Genomic DNA, 21,081 nt, shown 5'->3' with positions numbered 1-21,081 from the left:
CAACTCAACTTTTTTGATGGTCTATTTTCCGCAAGCGCACGGATGTCGTCAAGTAATAATATCGATCCACAGGGATTTGTTTAATCACCAGACGATGTGTGATGTTTAGTTATCTAGATGAAGTAGGTCGATCAAATGAGAGAATTTGCTACGTGAGCTGACGAGAAGTAAGGTTGGCTAGATTGGGATTGGAAGAAATCTCGAGATAATGGTTTCCCCACTTCAACCATCAATCAGAAGATAAGCCTACCCTCTCCATTAACCCTTACTGATGTTTTGACGGATTCCCCATGTTTATCCTATACTCAATTGAGGGCCCCTTTCAGGATCTTCCTCAGTTGTACTTACCTAAAGCAATTCTACCTTCGTTGGCATTCGAGCGTAGGTGATTATATTCAGCTAAGAGGACCTGTCACGTGACCTCCGCAAACCTCCCTAGTCCTACTGCCGCTTCAGAGTACAATCGAATTGGGCAAGCTCCATTTAGTACCGGGATTGTTCATGAGAATTTCTCTTAGGACCTAACTCCCTCCTTCATAACAAGTAACACAGGTGGTCATAATCAGCTAAGGATACTGTCACATGAATCCCGCAAACCTCCCTAGAATATCTTGTCACTACTTCTAGAAGGAACAATCCTAGATGATATTCAGAGTTCCGGAAATAGGGTTCACCGTTACGTATATCCCCTAACTTCCTAAGATAAACAAGACTCTTCGCTGAAACCACGTCAACACCAGATCGGATTAATGAAAGAAGGCAAGATATCAATCAAAATCAATCATCAAAAGGGTACTCCCAAATCTCGAGATTAAGTAAACTACTCCATAAACGAAAGTTCACAGCAAGACATTACGATCGAGTTTAAGCATCCAATCATCCTTTACAAGAGGTTACCAATCTAATCTCTCGCTCCGATGTTGCCGATTCGTCCAGATGCTTCCTTCCCAGGCGTTCCTCCTCCAGAAACCCTCCTCCAGCCGTCAGGATCCCCCTTTTCGTTTTCTTTCGCAGCCCTTTTATAGCCTTGCGTGGTTTTAAGCACGCCCGTGTCATTCAACACGGTCTGGGCGTGCTAAACTCTGAGCAGAAAACAAGCGCAGCTTCAAATCTGAAAAGGCTGGTAATCGACACGGCCGTGCTAAACAGCACGGCCCGGGCGTGTTGATCTCTGGGCGTCACACAGCAGCCTTCTGAACAGCTTCACAGCAAACAACACGGCCGTGCTAAACAGCACGGCCAGGGCGTGTTGAGCTCTGTGCAAACAAGTCTGGCCAGCTCCACTTGGTCGGCACGACGATGCTGTTTACCTGTCAAGACAAAACATCACACAAAGACATGTATCCAAGGAGAACGGAATAATTAAAGAGGCAAAAGCATAAACCGCCAAATAGAGTGCAATATCCTATGTTATGCTCATGAAATGTGGCCAAATCAATGCTAAATAATGCTGATGAACGCACATGTTCACAATGCATCAGCATTCCAATGTGATTCATTCACTCTATTTGAAATGTTTCTAAGGTTCTCATCCTAAGATAATTTGGAATCAAAATACTTTGTCTTGAGAACGGATGATCGGTGGTGTGAGGGCGATGGCAAAATCGATGGCAAGGAAGACAAGGATTTTTTTAATTAGTTAGAGCACCTAGTGAGCCCTGCTGGGCCCTTAAAAAGAGTATTATTGTTTTCTAAACAAGTATATCAAAAGCTGTGCCCTATCATTTCATAAAAAATCTATTAAAAACCTGCTGTAAAGAATTTTGTACTTAAGGAACCCAACTTTAACATTACCCACACCTGATACTTCTGGAATCTGATCTATCAAACATTGAACGAAAATGCTACTCATTTTAACAAATATGTTGAACGGAACTATTTGAGCATCATCTGCATAATATAAGAAGGCTCTAGGTCTCACCTGTTGAAGAAATTGAGAAGTCATTGCTCCATCACCAGTAATACGTTGCACATTGGAAGAAGCTAAAGTTACCATACACTCACATATAGATTCCATAAACTCAATCTCAGTTTCATCAATTGCACTAAAATTTGATTTGAGATTTATTGAAAAAATCTCTTGACACGTTCATTAAAATTTGGCAGACAGGCATCATTGAAGAATCAAACTCCACAGCTGTATTATCAGTGGGCCTTTTCCTGTATGTACAAGACAAAGATTAAACATTGATCAACCATAGCACGGGCACAGATTTTTTCTGATGCATACATCATACCTTTGAGAAAGGAACTTAAAAAACTCACAAGCATGGAGGCGAAATTCATTATAAGGCAGTAAGGATCCACACCTGTCAGGAAGAAATGGTTATCCCTATCAAGGGAGATCTTCAAGTTATGTATGTTTCTAAAGAGTAGGTGTTTCAGATAATAATATATGCATACCCGTGGATCAAACCATATTTTGCGAGATCAGACATAGGAGCCCATTCAGTATATGCATTTACAGCATTCAAAGAAGCTATTACTGCAGTTGCGTGTTGTTTTGCAGCATCTAATTGTTGTGCCATGAACTCTCTCAAAGCAGCTCCAAAATGTTTCTCAAGCAACTAAAACAAAATTTTCTCTTTTACTTAATTGATAATATCCTTTGTCTTAACATTTCACCTAACCAAACGAAATAACCTTTTTTAACTGTGGCTCACTAAACTTACAGTGTATAATAGTGGTAAAATTTCAGCCAAGTTGACAACACTTTGTAGCTCTTTGTAGCATTCAGTTCCTTTGAGCATCTTGTGAGACAGAGATAAGCGCTCACATAATACATCGACTCGCCTAGCCTCCTTTGCAGCAAGCATCTGTTTTCGCCAGCATCTGCAGAAATGATGCATAAAAGGTCTGTTAAACACTAGAGCAATAGTATCTTTGCCGGCATGAGTTATTCAATAAGTTCTATGATATGAAATAAAGTGAAAAACATAGCAATGTATGCTTAACTTGCAGTAAATGATATGAGTTAGAAATCATTGTGTTCTAAAAGTTGATTACCCGATCAGCCAATTCACTTTCCCGCAGCAAACACAATAGAAGCTGGCATCCAATTTTGGGGAACACCCAGTCTTCGATATGCCAGCTTTTTCATGCTTAAGGGCACATTTCAAGTGGCATGACATACCACATGATTTTCCACGATAAGGAGGATCTGAATTGCAAAATAACCATAGACTAGGATCCTTGTTGTCATCGTAATGATGGCAGATGCAGCAAGAACATCTTACAGTATCCGACATCTAGAGTTAATGTGGCTCGACAAGCTGGATTTTGGCAGATTAGGTGGTGCTGTGCTCTTGTGTGACTTTCACCATAGCATGAGTTGTTATATCAGGAGCAATCTGTATCCCAATTTCCTCTTACCGAATTTCAGAAATCCGACTGTCGGTTGCAAAGGAGACAACGTCGGGGTGGAGGCAAACGAGCTCCCTTTTCTTCTCCGGCAGAAACAGAGGAAACCAACCTTCGGGAAAACAGCCTAGCTCAAGTCCGATCGCCCAGCTTGTACCCTTGAATAGGGAACTCTCCGATATCTCCTTGCTGTAGCCGGCGATGTCGCGTGGCAAGATCCCACCGAAGGCACTGCTGGAGACGAAGGGGGTTTCAAGAAACCACCAAATAGGAACGCTCACGAAAGGTTGGCGGCGGAGTGAAAGGACCTCAACGTCAAAGGAGGAAGAAGGCTGCTTCAGATCTCCTTCGCTGACAATCGATGGCAGGCTTGAAAGTGCCGACGTCGGGCGGCGGAGGGAACGCGGGGAGAGGAAGACGCAGCGGAGCTGCATCGGGCGCGGGATCGGGATGGCCGATCGCAGCTGGTGGCGCGTGTGGTGGAGCGGCGATAGGCAGCAGCGAAGAAGGGAGGAGGAAGAAGCGATGCGGCGCGGGCAGGGAAGAAGAAAGCTTCGTTCGGTTGATTTACATTTTAAAGAACCCTAAACCGGTTAAACCCACATCGGCACCATTAAACCATGTTTATTGGGCTAAACTCAATTAAAAACCTAAGATTTATTAAGACGATTGAACCGATTACTATAACAAATCAGATTCAACTTTAGTTCGCTTGGTTCACTAACCAAACAATCTCCGATTTGACTCAAACCAGTTTCGTTGGATTTGTCTTCACGAGACGAATCTTTTCATCCTTTTTTTTATTTATTCCTTATTATTATTTAATTACAAATAACCCTTTTAGGTTTCGGTATTTTACAGTTTCTTTTATAAAATATCAAATAATTTTAGAGTGTATAAAATATTTTATCATCACTTAAATTGTACTAGATACCGTTCAATTTAATAGATAAACGATTAACTTTTATATTAAAAGGAAAAAAATAATTAAATAGATAAAGAAAACTGCCAATAATAATTAAAAGAGTGTTGTTTATTTTTGTTACCGTAATAATAGGGTTCTGTGAAGTAAGAAAAGGAAAAAAGTAAAGGAAAAGAAAAATAAAAAAATTACAATTCTCATGATTTTATTACAAAAATGCCACTCAAAATTTAAGTGCCTCAAAAATTACATTTTGATGCATTTTAACTAAAATGCCTCATTAGATAGTGTCTTCTAAAATCATTTTTCTTGTAATGATATAAACCCTCTAAACCCTCAACGACAACCCTCAACGACAATACTTTTTAAAAGCGTTATCTTTGGCAAAAACTCCGCTAAATGACAACGTTTTCGACAACGATTTTTTAAAAGTGTTGTGGTTGACCCAAAATAAACGCTAATAGACAACGCTTTCTGAACAAACGTTGTCTTTTGATTTTCAAAGACAACGATTTTGACTAAAAACGTTGTAAATTGAAAAACCACAACGCTTTTGCTAAAAAATGTTGTCTTTGGGGCGTTGTCTATTAACTTTTTTTCTAGTAGTGTTTGCAAGAGATCCGTTTGGACGAGTCGGATAAATGAAAGTTCCACTAAATTAAGGTATACACTATTAAATAGGATTTTGTAGATCTAATTTGTATGAATTTTTTTTTGTATATTAGGTCTTTTTCCACTACGATTTGTCGTTTATTGTATAAAATTCCCTACAAATTATCTAGTAGAAGAAGGAGGTGAAGTACAAATCAAGATGAATACAAAATTGTAGTTGAAAAGGACAGCTTTAATTTGAATGCCTGATGCCTGTGGTCAAGAAGTAGCTCAAACGCCAATTAGGATCGACAACAGTGAAAATCCCAAATAAAAGATTGTTCGATGCCTGACGAAGAACATCAGTTGTTGTTTAACTTCTTGTTAAATGTCAATGTCAACCCAATGAAAATCTATTTGTTTTTGTATGCTACGAGACCAATAGCTCATGAACAAATCTTATAACATAAAATAGGGCAGCTATTACAGGTCAGATTTTATTGATAACCAACACCTTCGTCTAGGTTAAACTAGTTGTGGTATGCCACCGATATGGGACTCCTCACCGCGTACTTGCTCGAAACCCACGTCAGGTGACCTCCAGTTCCACCGCCACCGCCGCCGCCTACCGTGCTGAACTCCACCTGGAACTCCAGCTCTTGGCCCACGGTCGTGAAATGTAACACACTCGGCGTCACTCGAACTTCCACTCCTTCGGGAGCAGCCGCCATGGCCATGTAGATGGACGCCGCCGAGCCCACGTTCTTCACCGTCCTCTGCACCGTCACGTAATTAGTCGCGTTGCCGCCGAGAACCACCGAGATCGAAGGATAGTTCAAGTCCTTTTCGGCAATGGCAGTGACAAGCTGGCAAACCACCGGCTTCCGGGCGATCATCGTCACCTCCACGCTGGAGTAACCCAATCCGCAGAGATAGCCGATGTAGTCCTCTGCGGAGAGGTCGTAGACAAGGCCGGGATTGGTGGCTCGCACTGGGTCAACGTGGCCGGCCCCCAACGCGAATAGATCGGCTGGGCGGTGCTGTTCGTTCAATATCGGAGATCCATCGCGGTCGGAAATCGTGGCGGTCGTCATGATGGCCGACTTGATGGCTGCCGGCGACCAATCCGGGTGGGCGGCCTTGATGAGGGCGGCGATCCCGCTGAGATGAGGGGTGGACATGGAGGTCCCAGAAATGATGTTGAAGTGCACCTCTGTGGCGTTTACGTTTGACGACGGTGGTCCGACGGCGAACGGCCACGCGGCCAAGACGCTCACGCCGGGGCCGGTGACGTCGGGCTTCAGAATCCCAGGGCTAGCGGCATTGGGACCTCTCGATGAGAAAGACGTGATAGCAGGCGCCGGCGAGGTGCCAAGTACTGTGCCCTTGAAGATGAAACCGGCGGCCGGATAGACAGTGGAGTTGATGTAAGATTTGATCTGGTCTCCGTCGGCGAAACCCACGTGTGACGCCGGGAGGAAGTGAGCGTCGGCGAGTGTGCTGTAACCGTCTGGCTCTTGGTTCGCCAGGATCATGCCAACGCCCCCAGCGCTTTGCACGGTGGCGCCCTTCTCGATCCTCGCGATGCCGCCGCCGCGGTCGCAGAGGACGATTTTTCCCTTCACGTTGACGCCGTCCAACGAGCCGTTGCCGCAGAAGGTTGCGTCCTTCTCGCCGCCTAGGGCGCCGGCGTACACCAGAGGGTATAGCGTGGGAGAGAACGCCTGCGGCTGGTACAGAGACTCGCCGTCGAAGGTTTTGCCGTTTCCGAGCCTCACGGTGACTCTTATGCTCCGGTCCATGGTGCTCGCCGCGACGGTTAGGATCCACGGCGCTTCGTTCGATAGTGTGCTCGGCGAAGGGCCAGAGTTGCCCCCAGCGCAGCTCACAAACACTCCTTTCTCGATGGCCCCGTAGGCTCCCACCGCGATTGGGTCACCGTAGAAAGGCACAGAAGCACCGCCGAGGGAAAGCGAGAGCACATCGACTCCGTCGGACACGGCGGCATCCATCGCGCCCAATATATCGCTGCCAGAGCAGTCTTCGGGTCCGCAAACCTTGTACATGGCGATGTGCGCCATGGGCGCTATCCCTGCGGCGATTCCGAGAGCGTTCCCGAGCACCTGAGCACCCGACACGAACGCGCCGGCGGCCGTGCTGGCAGTGTGGGAGCCATGACCCTCTTCGTCGATCGGGGGCGCAGAGGACGAACCGGCGAGGAATGTTTGCGCGCCGATGAGCTTATTGTTGCAACTCGACACATTGAAATTACAACTGCCTTTCCACTTGGCCGGGGGCGGCGGCATGCCGGCGTCGCTGAAGGAAGGGTGATCGGGGAAGATGCCGGTGTCCAGAAGGCCGACGATGATGCCCTCGCCGTAATTGGACTGGTTCCAGATGCCATTGGGGAGGTTCAAACCGAGGAAGGCAGGGGTGTGGGTGGTGAGCAACTGATACTTAGGGTCCCTATGGGCGCCGACGAACCCAGGGACGACAGACATGAGGGCCAGCTCGGACTCCGTCAGCCGAGCAGCAAAGCCGCTCATGACGTTGGTGTAAGAGTAGAGCAAATGCGACTCCGAAGTGACTGCAGTGACGAACGACTTGTACCAGCTTTGGCGGTCGAAGGAGGCGCCGACGGTGGTCGGCAGCCGAACGTGAACGATGTAGGTGCTTCGGGGAGATGCAGCATCTGTGGCATGAGCATGAGCCAAGAGGTGGTGGAATAGAGCAATTATGCAGAGGAAGGAGGAAGCTTTGAGGATCTCCATTAATGGAGAATGTGTTTGTTCGCTATCTACATTAGTTTATATAGTGATGGGTGTTAAGGAGATGAAGAAGAAGGCTGCAGCCTGCAAATGTGGATGGATATGGTGGGACGAGGATGCCGGCCGGCTGGCTGATTAAATAGTGCTGTAGAAGAGATTGAGTGTACGACGAGTGGCATGAGGCGGAGATGTAAAGGAGAGCAGTTCGTCGGCTTCGAATGTTGAGGAGAATGCAATGACGAAAACCTTAAATCATTGTTTGGAAAGCGGGGAGCGACCAGGTCAATAACTGACTTTGTTATCAGCTACGTCGGCAAGGTCGTCGTAACTAGCACTACTTCCTCGTGCACAGTGCACATCCATGCGCGACACATGATCCATCGTTCTGTTGAAATATACCTGTTGTACACGCCCCGGTTCCGGCGGCAGAGCTTCTGTCGGAAGAATAATCCAGTCGTCCATTTCCACAAACGATCGTACGTTAACACCTGACCATCTAAATGTGAGAATATCCTCTCCACAGTATTTCTGCCCCTCGACCTCCACCGCTTCCGGCCGCCCTCGCCGCACCGTCCGGCCACCGCCAGCGGTTACCCCGGTAACTGGGCACGATCATGACGTGCGCCGCTCGCCAACGCATCGGCCGGCGTCGGATTCCGGCCGGATTGTAGCCGAAATCCAACGCAATTTGGTCGGAATGCGACGATAGTGGTGCGCACCGATTTTCGATCAAACCACGGCCGGAGACCGACCGAGGAAGGACCGCCGTTGCACGCTGGTCCTTCCTTGGCCGGTTTCCGACCACGATTTGGCCAGAATCCGACCACGATTTGGCCGGAATGGTGCGTGCCACTGCGGCCGTGTTTCGACCAAATTGCGTCGGATTTCGGTCACAATCCGGCCAGAATTCGATCGACGTCGGTCGAAGCGTCGGCAAACGGCGCATCGATCGTGCCCGGGCCGGTGGCTGGCAGTGATCGAACAGCGTGACGAGGGCGGCGACAACGACGGTGGATCGGTTGTGTCACACACGGGGTCGCGCAGAACGGATCGCACAGAATATCAAATCTCATGCCAATTAATAAACGTAGGTTACGGCTAGTGCTACTCTGTTTACAAAATATGCCGACGTCAGTAGCTACAAGGCAAAAACAGGACAATGATGGAATATTCCGTCGTAACTATTAAATAATGATCGATCAGAGAATGATTAGATGAAATTAAATTATTATTATTAATATTAATGATAAAATTAAATTTTTGTTGTTAACATTGTAAGTGAAATTTACTATTTCATCTCATATCTAACGATGAAAGTTTAATTTCATCGCTAATGATGATGGATATTTAAATCCATCACTAATATTAACGACGTTAGTTTAATTTCGTTGCTAATTAATGATTAAATATTAAATATCCGTTGCTAAATTTTTTTAAAATTTTAGCAGAACCTCTTCATTTTTGTATTTTCCTATTTACATTTATATAACCAAATAACACATTATCACAAATGATGATTTTCATAATACATTCACATACACAACACAACCTATTCACATCACAATCTAATTAACAAACATAAACACAAAGAATACAATTGTATCAAATCTTCAACTCATTCACAAATTAATATATTCACAAACAACATAACATATACTAAAAATGATACATATCAAGATCAATCCAACAAGTTTTCAACTTTAATCCCAACATATCAAATCCAATACAACAAAGATCCAACAAAGATGAATATATCAAATTTAACTACCAACGTATATGAATCTAATTGATCCAAATACATTATCAATGATAATAAAACCTTCTAACGAAAACATCAACTCTCACTCCAAAACTAACTAGTAGTATTCAATTCTACATAAAGTATAATAAGATATATTATTAATAAAATAAGAAGAAACTACATATTACAATTATGGCTAATAAATTAAATTTAAACAAAATTAAATACTATAATAAAAAGATTAGCTAATAATTATTTTACATACCTGAATGCTAATTTGGATATCTGTTGATGATAAAATATAGAATAAATCATTATTTATAATGTTCTTAAAAAGACATAATATAATTAGAGATGCATCTATTATGAAAATTAATAAATCTAATTTGCAGGTTCATGAGTGATAAATAAAAAAAGAAAAATTAAATGTCAACACACCTCTCAATTAGCTACTAATTAGTATTGTGATAGTTCTGACGGTGCTGAATCTCCTGAGAGTCAAAATCATATGGCATTTGACTCATTTAAGCCATGAATTCCTATATTTCTCACATGATGTCGGACAGGATAGCGATTATCCTACGGATAATATTAAATTCAGTGGTTCTAATGCGAACGCCGAAAATAATCTTCTAAAACCTATTAATTCGGAAGAATAACAAGAGATAGAGAAATAAATTGCACTACCAAAAATATTATTAAATTAAAACTTCTTCTTTTTTAAACATAACTCATAAGATATTTATATAGATCCAGAACCCTAACTTGTAAAAAAAGGATAAAATCCTAATAGGAAAAAAAATTTTTTTAACGGATTTGAAATCCTAAAAATCCTAAACAGACTTAAAAATTCTAAAAATAAAAATAAAAAATTTCAAAACTACTCTAAATTTTAAAAATTATTAAAATTAGTAATAAAAATTTTTGAATCCTCCTGCATCAGTCGCCCCAAGTTGAAAGAACTCGTCCTCGAATTTAGAATAATGTCAAGTGGTCATCCAGGAGGGAGATCCTCTGACTTCAATTCTGTAGAATCAACCGTCATCTCTCTTGTCATCGCGTATGCTACTTGTCGCAACTTTTAGATAGGCAAAGTGGCTTGCTCCTCTAACTCCTTGATCACTATAATGACCCGCGAGCATAAGTTTGAACTCCGCATATGGTGACGCACAACAAGCACCGCCATCGTGCATGTAGTCATAGCACTTACCACCGTCTTTGTCACCGCCACCTTCCCTATGATTACTAGAGCCGGGCCTAACGGATCCAACAAGCTGCTACCCACATCCCAAGTAACACAACGACTGAGGCTCGGAGCTCCGCCTTCCAAAATCCTTACACAGGATATCAAAAAAGAAATTAGAGCAGCTATAGTAATTGAAGCTGACAAATTAGTTGACATGGAGTTTGAGAAAAAAGATTGGCAAGACATATATATGTACTAAAGAGGGAGATATTATTGAAAAGCTAGTTGGTTTCCCTTGTTTTTCTTCTTCCACGAGAATGCCTTCATTCAAATCATAATTATCTGATATTTCTTTGGTTCCATTAGTTGAAACCTCTATTTGTATTTGCTCATGTCCTTCTAATACAATTGAAGTATCTGTATTTTCTAAGTCCTTGCATAGATCTGTTGCATAAATCTATTTGCTGCTACATCATGTCTATTGAAGCTAATGTAGGATCGTGATGTACGTTAGATGGGGGGTAAATAGTGCGGTAGTTACTTTTTCGTCCATTCGTTCTATCAGAAAAATTAAGTAGTGAAATTAGATAAACAATGCAGGAACACGTAGATTTTTACTTGGTTCCTAACCCTCTAGGGTTACTACATCCAAAACCTATGTACGGGAGGCGCTTGTCCACTAGTGGTCTCCTTTCCGAACGTTTGTTCGGAGGCAGAGAAACCTGTCTTACAGTCCAATAAAGAATAACAAATAAGAACAGAAAGTAAGACAGTAAAAAATTTAACCAAACACTTGAGTCGCAGATCTAGAAGCCCTGAGCACCACGCACTCCTCCTAGATCTTCCTCGGTTGTAAGAGTTTGACCTCGTTCACGTTCAGAATCACCACTAGAAGGGGAGGATTGCTTGTATTTGATATCGCTTGTTGTTCATGTTCATCTCCTTTTATAGCCCATTCTGGTCGATTGGAATCCTTATCCGGGCGACTGAATAGAATATGATCTGATCCGATCTTCTCAATCTTATCCGGGCTGAATCTTATATTCTGATTACCTAGAACATTCATTCCGGTCGCTTGGAATCATTCCGATCGCCTGGAATCAGTTGACTCAGATTTGACCTGAGTTGACCTCGGACATGATTCAGCTGCCTCTATTTGCTTCACTTATGCTTTCTCCATCTTGCTTCCAGCTCCTGGTTCTTGCAAGACAAGCATACAAACATGCAAGCGACCTAAACATTACCCTATGGGTTTAATTTTGGATTTCTACCAAAATTTTGGATTAGTTTGACGCCTACTATTTCACTCCGGGAATGCACCCTTACCTACTCCACTCGGGAGAAGTTTTGCCAACAAGCCCTTCAGACTTGTTGGAATTCCTGCTTACACTATACCTCTAGCTCCTTGATTACTGCAATGACCCACAACCACAAGCTCGAACTTCACATATGGTGACACATAATGAGCACCACCACTGCGCATGCAGTCATAGCGCTCATCACCATCTTTACCATCGTCACCTTCCTAATGATTATTAGAGCTGGGCCTAGCAGATTCAACGAGCCGCTACCCACCTCCCAAGTAACACAACGATCGAGGCTCAGAGCTCTTCCTTCCAAGATCCTTCTGCAGGATCTCAAAAAAGAAATTAGAGCAACTATAGTAATTGAAGTTGACAAATTAGTTGACATGGAGTTTGAGAAAAAAGATTGACAAGATATATGTACTGAAGAGGGGGATATTATTGAAGAGCTAGCTGACTTCCCTTGTTTTCCTTCATCCACGAGAATGTCTTCATTCAAATCACAATCATCTGTTATTTCTTTGGTTCCATTAGTTGAAGCCTCTGTTTGCATCTGCTCATGTCCTTCTAATACAACTGAAATATATCTATATTTTCTATGTCCTTGAATAAATCTATTTGTTGTTGCATCATGCCTGTTCAAGTTAAATTATTTGAATGGTCAATAAAGTTTTGGATAAGGCTTGGTGTTTTCTTTGATGGAGAAGTCTCCTGTACAGTGGAAGCATTGACACATCTAGAAGCATTGGCAAGGACTTGATTGAGCAACCCGCCAATATCAGCACTGAGATAAATAATTAGATTACCAACTATTTCATCAACAACTTCATCCTCGTCGTATATTAGTTCACCAGTTGACTTGGTCTCGTCTTTATCATGATGAATAAATTAGGACACTTGACCTTGCTAAGACTTCTGCCTGATCCTCCAAATCAGGACTTGCCTTTACCTAGCCTACAACTAGGACTTTTCTTTGCCTAACTTCACTCACCAGAACTTCCTTACCCAATCTTCCAGATCAGGACTTCCACTTGCCTAGTCTAACCGACTAGGACTTCTCGCTACTCATCTGGTCAAACTGACCTTATTAGACTTCACTCACATCCAAACATTAGGTCCTGTTTGGATCAACCCTTGGTCAAATGATCAGACCTAGGTATATTGTCAAACATCAAAATTCTAGGGTAAGATCTAGTGCTTCTTGTACCAACAGCTAAATCATTTGAATGGTCCATAAAATTCTGGACAAAGCTTGGTGTTTTTTTTGAAAGAGAAGCCTCCTGTGCAGTAGAAGCGTCGACGCTTCTAGAAGCATTGGCAAGGGCTTGATTGAGCAACCCGCCAACATCGAGACCAAGATAAAGAATTGGATCACCAACTATTTCATCGACAACTTCATCCTCGTCATATATTGGCTCACCAGTTGATTCAGTCTCATCTTCATCATGATGAATAAATTGGGACGTCGAGTCAATGCAAGGTGAGATGATGGAGACTGAGGCTTTGTCGATAGATAAACCGGGTTTCTGATTGTCATCGGACAAAGTGGGTTTTTAGTCTTCGATCAACGCTTCATCTAGGTCTATCTCCTCTTCATTGGCATCATCATAAATTGGATCACCAAATATTTTGATCTTGTCGTCATCTTCGCTACCTCCTATGATTAGACGATCGAGAGAGTATAACTGATCATACTCGATGTTGTTGAGGTCTGCATCTTCATGGTTGTTTTCGTTGTCGTAGGAGGAAGGAGGGAACATAGAGGTGTTGCGGAGCTGACATTTTCTTGAAGTTGTAGGTGGCGAGGTGGTTGATCTGGTATCTCTCAAAATCAAACTTGTGTTTCGACATCTCTCATTGATTAGAAATTAATGATTTTTCAACAGAGAATAAAGGAACTTATGACCTTTACGATTTTGCGCTACTAGACGCTGGAATAATTTTGTGACTTGTCTCTATAGATCTTGAAGTATCTCGTTTCGAGTGCTATGATCACGATGCGAGACTTCCTCAGCCAGAATCTACCTGTCACGACCATGATCACGACCACGACGACGATCCATTGGATCTGAGAGCTGACTTTTACAATCTTGTGCCACTAGACGTTGGGATAACTTTATGACTTATTTTTGTAGATCTTGAAGTATCTTGTCTCGAGTGTTACGATCACGGTGCGAGGTTTCTCTGATTTTTTATTCGATGCAGTAGGTTAGATTCGTTTTGATTACTGTTCTTGCATTTTTCATAAATTTTTATGTTGTAGTTTAGCGAATTTCCATTTTTGTTAATGGCATTAGTTTCTCTTATTATCCTTAGGTTTAGCAGCTTAAAACCCAATTCCAAAATCAATAATAATTTGATCCTAAAATGTATCATGTATCAGTTACATTCCTTACGAGAGATGATCCAGACCATTCCCTATGCTATATTAGTATAGTGAGGTTTTTGTAATATTGTTTGATATCATAGCATGATAAAACGATCATTATCACGCCACAGGAGAAAGAGGCGTCAGTTTTAAGAGCAAGTAATGACACCGTCATTAGTAGTAATGAGGCGTGGCAATTATAGGAAAGAGAGACGCGACTATTATAAAGGAGTGCCCATTAAGATTCCTATGCGCTCGCTCTTTTCCTACCCTATATAAGGAGATAGTATCAACAAGAAAATGGAGGTTCTACAATATATTCTATCATTTTTTTCTACTTTCTACTTTATTTTTCTCCATTACTCCAGAACTAACTTGAGCGTCAAAGGAGTCACACCAAAGTGCACCTTGGCTCTCTTCTAATCTCATGTTAATCCATCTTAGTAAAGCCCGACCTCTTAGAATTGACTCGTCAAAAGCCGACTCACCAGAGGTTGACTCGCTAGAAACCTAACTCGTCAGAAATTATATCGCCTAAAGCCGACTTGTTAGAGGTTGACTCATCGAAAATTAACCCGCCAAAAGCTGACTCACCAGAGGTCAACTCACCAAAAGCAAACTCACTAAAGGTTGACTCACCGGAGGCCCAACTCATCATAAATCAACTCAACGAAAGTCGACCCGTAGAAGCTGATTTAGGAAAACAAATAGTCAAAGTCCGCTCCAACAACTATTAACTTGTCCCGATCAACCCATCCTTTGATATCGGACCAGAGGGATTACAGAGAAAAAGGATTTATAATTTTTGATAGATTTTGTGGTTTCTACTTCTCTCTTGAAAACACTATGAGCATCGAGGTTGTTAGTGTCAGCCCTTAGTGCCAATTCGGATTGAGTGAGACTCGAGTTGTACTCAAGTCAAATCGAATCCATTAAGAGGGTTACATGATCATCATACATGAGATTAATAGGGTATTAATTCCCTCATCATTAAGAGGGTTGCATGAGCATCATTAAGAGGGTTGCATGATCATCATGTATGGCATGCATGAGATTATTAAAGGTATTAATTCCATGGAATCCCAAGAGCCAAAAACCCTTCATATTCCACGATTGGATATAAAAATGGATGAGAGACTCTTGAGAGAAGGACTATTGGTCTTCTTCCTCTTCTCTTCTACCTTGGCCGAACCTAGTATTGTGGCTAGCACCACGATCTAGTTCCTCTCCATCTCAGTGTTCGTGTGGATACCGTGGAGGCGCAAACACACTGATCGTGCTGAGATCCATCAACCTTTGAAGGCAAGAGTTGCTGTCGGGATTGCGAAGGGCTCGTATCGAAGGTAACCTCGATTCCAGTAGATAGAATCAGTAAAACGAATATGATTTCGCATGGATCTTCTGGAGGGATCCATTTTCCGCTGCGTTATATGCGGCTAAAATTATTTTTAGAAGCATGCAGATCCCTACAGAGGTTACTAGTGTTTCTGTATAAAAATTGGGGTACGTGATTGCTAATATTTGACCATGCATCTAAAGTGAAACAAGCCCCCATATTTGAAAATATGTTGTGAATTAAATGCCAACCCTCTAAAGAACTCAAACACTAGGACAATAAGTCAAGAGAAAATTCGTCTTTCCCATAGGGCATAAAGTACACTAACGCTTTGTTTGGAAGAAGGTGAGAGAAGGGAAGAAGAGGATAAAGAAGGAGCAGGAGAATTTTGACCCTTGTTTGGGATATAATGAGTTAAGAAGGGGAAGGAGGGAGAAGGGTAAGTTTTATCCTTCCATGCTCATGAATTGTTAGAATTTCTTACACTCTAATTTGGGATGTAACGAAGGGAAAGGAGAAGTCTAAAATATTTTATTTCAATTTTATTCATATTTTAAAATATTAATTCTTAAATTAACTCATCTATTTAAATATCTCGTATTTGCACTGTCGCTTCTCACACAACGCACGTCGTCACCGTCTAGTATTCAACCGCTCGCACTCCAGGACGTTGGCATCGGCTCTCGCCTCAAATCTTTTCGAGGATTAAACTCAAAAGGACAGAGACAAATAACTCTAATCTTCTTCTTCTCCTTCTCCAAGGATAGAGACTTATTCAAAGAGTATGCATTGTCTATTTTAGGGCCTTCTATATCTCAATTTTTACATGCAATATTGATAGAATTTTATAATTTCCCATCCATCTTGTCTTTTTCAAAAAGTGAGGATATTTTTGTAACTTTATATATTTAATTTTCATTTCTCTTCCTTCCCTCCCAAATAAGATAGTACATGTTACGTTAATGAACCTTCCATCCCTTCCAAACAAATAGAACATAAATATTTTATTCCCCCCCCCCCCCTCCCTTCCCTTCCTTCCCTCCCCTTATCCAAATATTTTAATGAATCTTCTCTCACCTTATCCAAACAAAACGTAAGTATTCATCCAAGAGGGTGGGTCTCCTTCCTTCAAAGAGGAATTTTATGTTCACCATACCAAAGAGTACAAACCAAACTAATGTTGGAAATGAATTTTTGAAAGAATAATCACGAGTTGAACTTTTGGTTCAAAGTGATCAACTAAATTATTACAATCGCTAATAGAGAAAAATAGTATAATTGTCCTATAAACCTAAGCCAAAGTCAAACAATATAATTTCATATACGACTTATAAAAAGCATTGACAATCGGAAGCAAGCATTATTATGATAAATAAACAAATGTTGTTATGCGAATTTTACTATTTGCTCGATGTGCCCGAGTGCTCGCCATGTACATTATCTACCAGCCAAGCTCATATTAGAATAAGAGATGAGAAGATCATGGGAAACCACACTTTCGCCACTACTCCAATGATGTTCTAATTATGCTCTTAAAAAAGGTCGTTGACTTTAAATTTGCTAAAAATTTCTTCGTTGACTTTGTTCCACTTCAGTAAAAGATGGAATCTGCTATCCCAGGGCTCCTCACGGTTAGCCCACGACTATCTGTGAGGAGGTGAATTGAAAAATTATAATTGGCTACTACGGGGAGGTCATTGCCTCAGCTTTGTCGAGATTCGATCTTTGTCTACTTCAGCAAGTCTGCTCCACACTAACTCAGTCATGCCCCGGGGCTTCGTTGACTTTGCTCCAGAAGTACGTAGTTCTTGTTTCTTGAGGATTAGTTCTTATTAACTCAGTTGAAGCTTCTAGGTGGAATCCGTCACTCCAGCGGCTCTATACGATCAGCCCAAGACCATCTGTGAGGAGATAAATTGGAAAACTATAATTGATCACTACAGGAGAGGAGCATTACCTCAGCTTTGTCGAGATTCAATCTTTGTTCACTTCAGCAAATCTGTCCCTGCACTAACTAACTCAGTCATGCCTCAAGTTTCGTTGACTTTGCTCCAGAAGTACGTAGTTCTTGTTTCTTGAGGATTAGTTCTTATTAACTCAGTTGAAGCTCCTAGGTGGAATCCGTCACTCCAGCAGCTTCATACGATAAATCTACGACCATCTGTGAGGAGGTAAATTGGAAAACTATAATTGGTCACTACGGGAGAGAGCATTACCTCAGCTTTGTCGAGATTCGATCTTTGTCCATTTCAACAAGTCTGTCTCACACTAACTAACTCAGTCATGCTCCGGGCTTCGTTGACTTTGTTCCAGAAGTACGTAGTTCTTGTTTCTTGAGGATTAGTTCTTATTAATTCAGTTGAAGCTCCTATATTATCACACCACCCTGTCCAAAAGTCACTAGTCTAGTCTGTCATCCTCTCCTCTGTATGATTTGAATCCAGTGTCTCCTTCGAGTCTCTTTAATCCGCCAAGGGACCAGTCTCGATCGATGGGAGGGAAGGGCTTCAAACTGTTCGCCAAGCACAGGATTCAAGATTTCAAATAGCCAAAAAAAGGTAATTTGAAAACTCCTTTTCTGTTCTTTTTCTTTTCTTTTAGGTGTCCTGAAAAGCAGCAGCAGCGTGATTGTGTATGTGTGATTTCTTCTAACATGCTTCTTTCTTCTACCTCCTCTGATTCATCAAGATAATAATTCGATACTAGTGTTGATTTGATTTCAGGTTATGTGTGACTTTCTCCAGTAAACTCCATGGATTCCTTTCCAGTTCCTGATGATAACTCGGAGTTGGACTCCCACGCCTCCTCTGATCGATTGACGAGATCAAACACGGACATAGACTGTTCTACACCTGGAGCTGATTCGATCGACTACAGTCGAACAATATCCTCTGCCTCATCCTACTCCGAGCTCACCGATGATAATGGCAGCACATTCGATCCTCCTGTTGCTTCTCCGATCGCTAAGCTCGTAAGACGAGCATCACCTTCTGCGAAGAAGCTAGGAATGAAGAAGAACGTCGACGTATTTTCAGGTAATGTATTTTCCATTGCGAAGAACAACAACAAATCAATACGAAACATTAATTGCACTAATCCACGATGCGTTCCAGCAGAGATCGAGATGATGAAAGAGAAGTTCTCCAAGCTTTTGCTGGGCGAAGACATGTCCGGAGGTGGAAAAGGAGTTTGCTCAGCTGTAGCACTCTCAAATGCCATCACAAACCTCTATGGTAACTATGACAAATTCACAGACTTTCTTCTCTACTCTCTTTTCTCGTCTCGAGTGTCGTAATTTTTGTTTCTTGATCGAAGAACAGCTACGGTATTTGGTCACTGCTACAAACTAGAGCCTCTTCCAGCTGAGAAGAAGAGCATGTGGAGGCGAGAGATGGATTGCCTTGTCTCAGTCTGTGATTACATAGTTGAATTTTCCCCTTCTTCACAAACATTGCCCGACGGAACCACCCTTGATGTGAGGATTAATTCATTCTCATAAAATCTAAGAACTTGACTTGCTCGATCTCTTATCGTTGTTACTGTTCTCAGATCATGGCGACAAGACCAAGATCAGATATTTGCTTGAACCTCCCGGCGCTCGAAAAGCTAGACCTCATGCTCGTGGTAACTTCGAGGAACATCACGCATCGCTACATCCTAGATTTCGATAGCTTGTTGATTCTTATGAACAATTATTATGCAGGATATTCTTGACAGTTTTCAGAAAACAGAATTCTGGTACGTGGAAGACGACAAGCAATCACTGAGCACCCCCTCGAAGTCCTTTCGCCGGATAGTTCAACGGAAAGGTGAAAAATGGTGGCTGCCTGTGCCGTGCGTTCCGGACATCGGCCTCTCCGAGAGAGCTCTCAAGGAGCTGCATAAAAGGCGCGAATGCGCGAATCAGATTCACAAAGCCGCCATGGCGATCAACAACAGCATCCTCTCTGAGATGGAAGTCCCGGAGTCATACACGGCAGCACTTCCAAAGGTGAGCTAGCCGAATCTCGCAAGCTTTACTTTAATTTCATCTTAGATCGCATCAATGTTTGCAGAATGGTCGAGTAGGCGTGGGAGATGCGATATACCGTTGCATGTCGACGACGACTGAGAATTTCTCTCCCGATCTTCTTCTCGATAACCTCAACATGTCGTCGGAGCACGACGCCCTCCAGCTCGCAGATCGCGTGGAGGCCTCGATGCATGTGTGGTTACGCAAGGCAAACCTGCACACTTCCAGATCTTCTTGGGACATGGTTAAAGATCTGGTGGCTGATGAAAATAAGAATCAGATACTTGCATCTCAGAGCCCAGACTCTCTTGCTGTGTCTCAAGCAGAGATATCCTGACTTATCACAGACAACGCTTGATACTTGCAAGATTCAGCATAACAAGGTAAGATCGATTGGTTTCTGTCTGTAGATGTTTGGTTTCATAATCAGAGCGACTGCTGCGTTTTTATCAGGATGTTGGGCAGGCGATTCTTGAGAGTTACTCGAGGGTTTTGGAAAGTTTGGCATTCAACATTGTTGCGTGGATCGAGGACGTCCTTTTCGTGCACGCATCTGTAAGAAAGCGTTGGAGAGCGAGGCAAGAACAAAGCTCTGTGCGATAAGGAATTAACTTCAATAGATCGATGTTGAACTAACCACAGTAAGTAAAGGATTCTATGGACCTTAAAAACCTGTAATTTGTATGGATAGAAGGCGTCTGCCAAACTAGAACACACTTGCTCGAGTGTTGTAGGTACGTTTCTGAAGCTTTGTATGTCGTAACTAGCTCCAGTTTCAGTATTCAAGTAGGGAAAAAGTTCACTACGTACTGTACATCTCTCTTATGTAGCAACTCGCTGGTTTTCACATCTCCTGCAACACAAGTTACAAAAGGATAAAAGGTCAAAATTCTTCCCTTTTTCTTGATAAAAATTTAAATGTGTACATGCTAATGGAATACAGCAAACATGAATCACACATCAAGATCATGTAAGAGTAACTCTCTTAGTTTTTCGATAGGACATAAAAAGCATTTAGAAGAGGGTGATGATAATAGACCTTTGTTTTGCTTTTAAAGCACAAGATGATCAATTTACGGATCCTGCATCATTAATAACCATATACTTAAGCAATGAGAGATAGATGGTCTTTGCTTTCAGGATATAGTTGAGTTGATTACGACGGACAGACTGTTGAAGTTGATAAAAATCGAATCTCGACGTAGCTATAATTGAGTTGATCACGAAGGTGGACAAGGGTCGAATAAATACTCTCCCTCCATTGTGGCCAACTGTAACTTCTTGATTTACCTCCTCATATATGATTGTGGGATTGAGCGTACAACGAATTTCACATTTTGTTGATGAGACCGTGTGATGGATTCCACCTTTTGTTGAAGAGAAGATGGTCCTTTGCTATTGGGCAAAGAAGATTGGTTTTAGTTTGTGCTTCTTTTATTATAGAGGCTAGGCTGCTGATGACCTATTCGTCTGTTTTGTTTTAGTTTGGGCAT

General features: G+C 42.2%; 2 protein-coding genes and 2 long non-coding RNA genes across 4 annotated transcripts; 1 reads left to right on the top strand and 3 right to left on the bottom strand.

Annotated features, from left to right (window-relative positions):
- Window positions 1-1,926: 1,926 nt before the first annotated feature.
- LOC141842738 (uncharacterized) lies at window positions 1,927-2,458 on the bottom strand. Its single transcript, XR_012602981.1, has 3 exons — window positions 2,404-2,458; window positions 2,238-2,309; window positions 1,927-2,160 (listed from the first exon to the last, which is right to left on the bottom strand). It is a non-coding gene; the product is annotated as an uncharacterized LOC141842738 (long non-coding RNA).
- On the bottom strand, window positions 2,453-3,230 carry LOC141842739 (uncharacterized). The gene is made up of 3 exons (XR_012602982.1): window positions 3,007-3,230; window positions 2,673-2,832; window positions 2,453-2,567 (listed from the first exon to the last, which is right to left on the bottom strand). It is a non-coding gene; the product is annotated as an uncharacterized LOC141842739 (long non-coding RNA).
- A 2,173-nt stretch (window positions 3,231-5,403) lies between these two features.
- LOC141843624 (subtilisin-like protease) lies at window positions 5,404-7,644 on the bottom strand. The gene has a single exon (XM_074731671.1). The coding sequence runs from the start codon at window positions 7,642-7,644 to the stop codon at window positions 5,404-5,406; it is 2,241 nt and encodes a 746-aa protein (XP_074587772.1).
- Window positions 7,645-18,328: 10,684 nt separating this feature from the next.
- LOC141842880 (rop guanine nucleotide exchange factor 3-like) lies at window positions 18,329-20,191 on the top strand. The gene is given in 8 exon segments (XM_074730863.1): window positions 18,329-18,611; window positions 18,693-18,809; window positions 18,897-19,051; window positions 19,126-19,200; window positions 19,280-19,567; window positions 19,632-19,880; window positions 19,882-19,971; window positions 20,042-20,191. Coding segments are annotated over 8 exon segments (1,407 nt in total).
- The last annotated feature ends 890 nt before the right edge of the window (window positions 20,192-21,081 follow it).

Source organism: Curcuma longa, chromosome 12 (assembly GCF_044706935.1).
Source record: "Curcuma longa cultivar G26 ecotype Majalengka, Jawa Barat chromosome 12, ITB_CL_G26_1.1, whole genome shotgun sequence".
NCBI classification, from domain to species: Eukaryota; Viridiplantae; Streptophyta; class Magnoliopsida; order Zingiberales; family Zingiberaceae; genus Curcuma; species Curcuma longa.
The sequence above is the reverse complement of the archived record's forward strand: the minus strand, read 5'-3'. Positions and strand labels throughout refer to the sequence as shown.

What these genes read in the sequence shown, in the direction of transcription:
- LOC141843624 (XM_074731671.1), bottom strand. Translation starts at nt 7,644, where the DNA reads ATGGAGATCCTCAAAGCTTCCTCCTTCCTCTGCATAATTGCTCTATTC.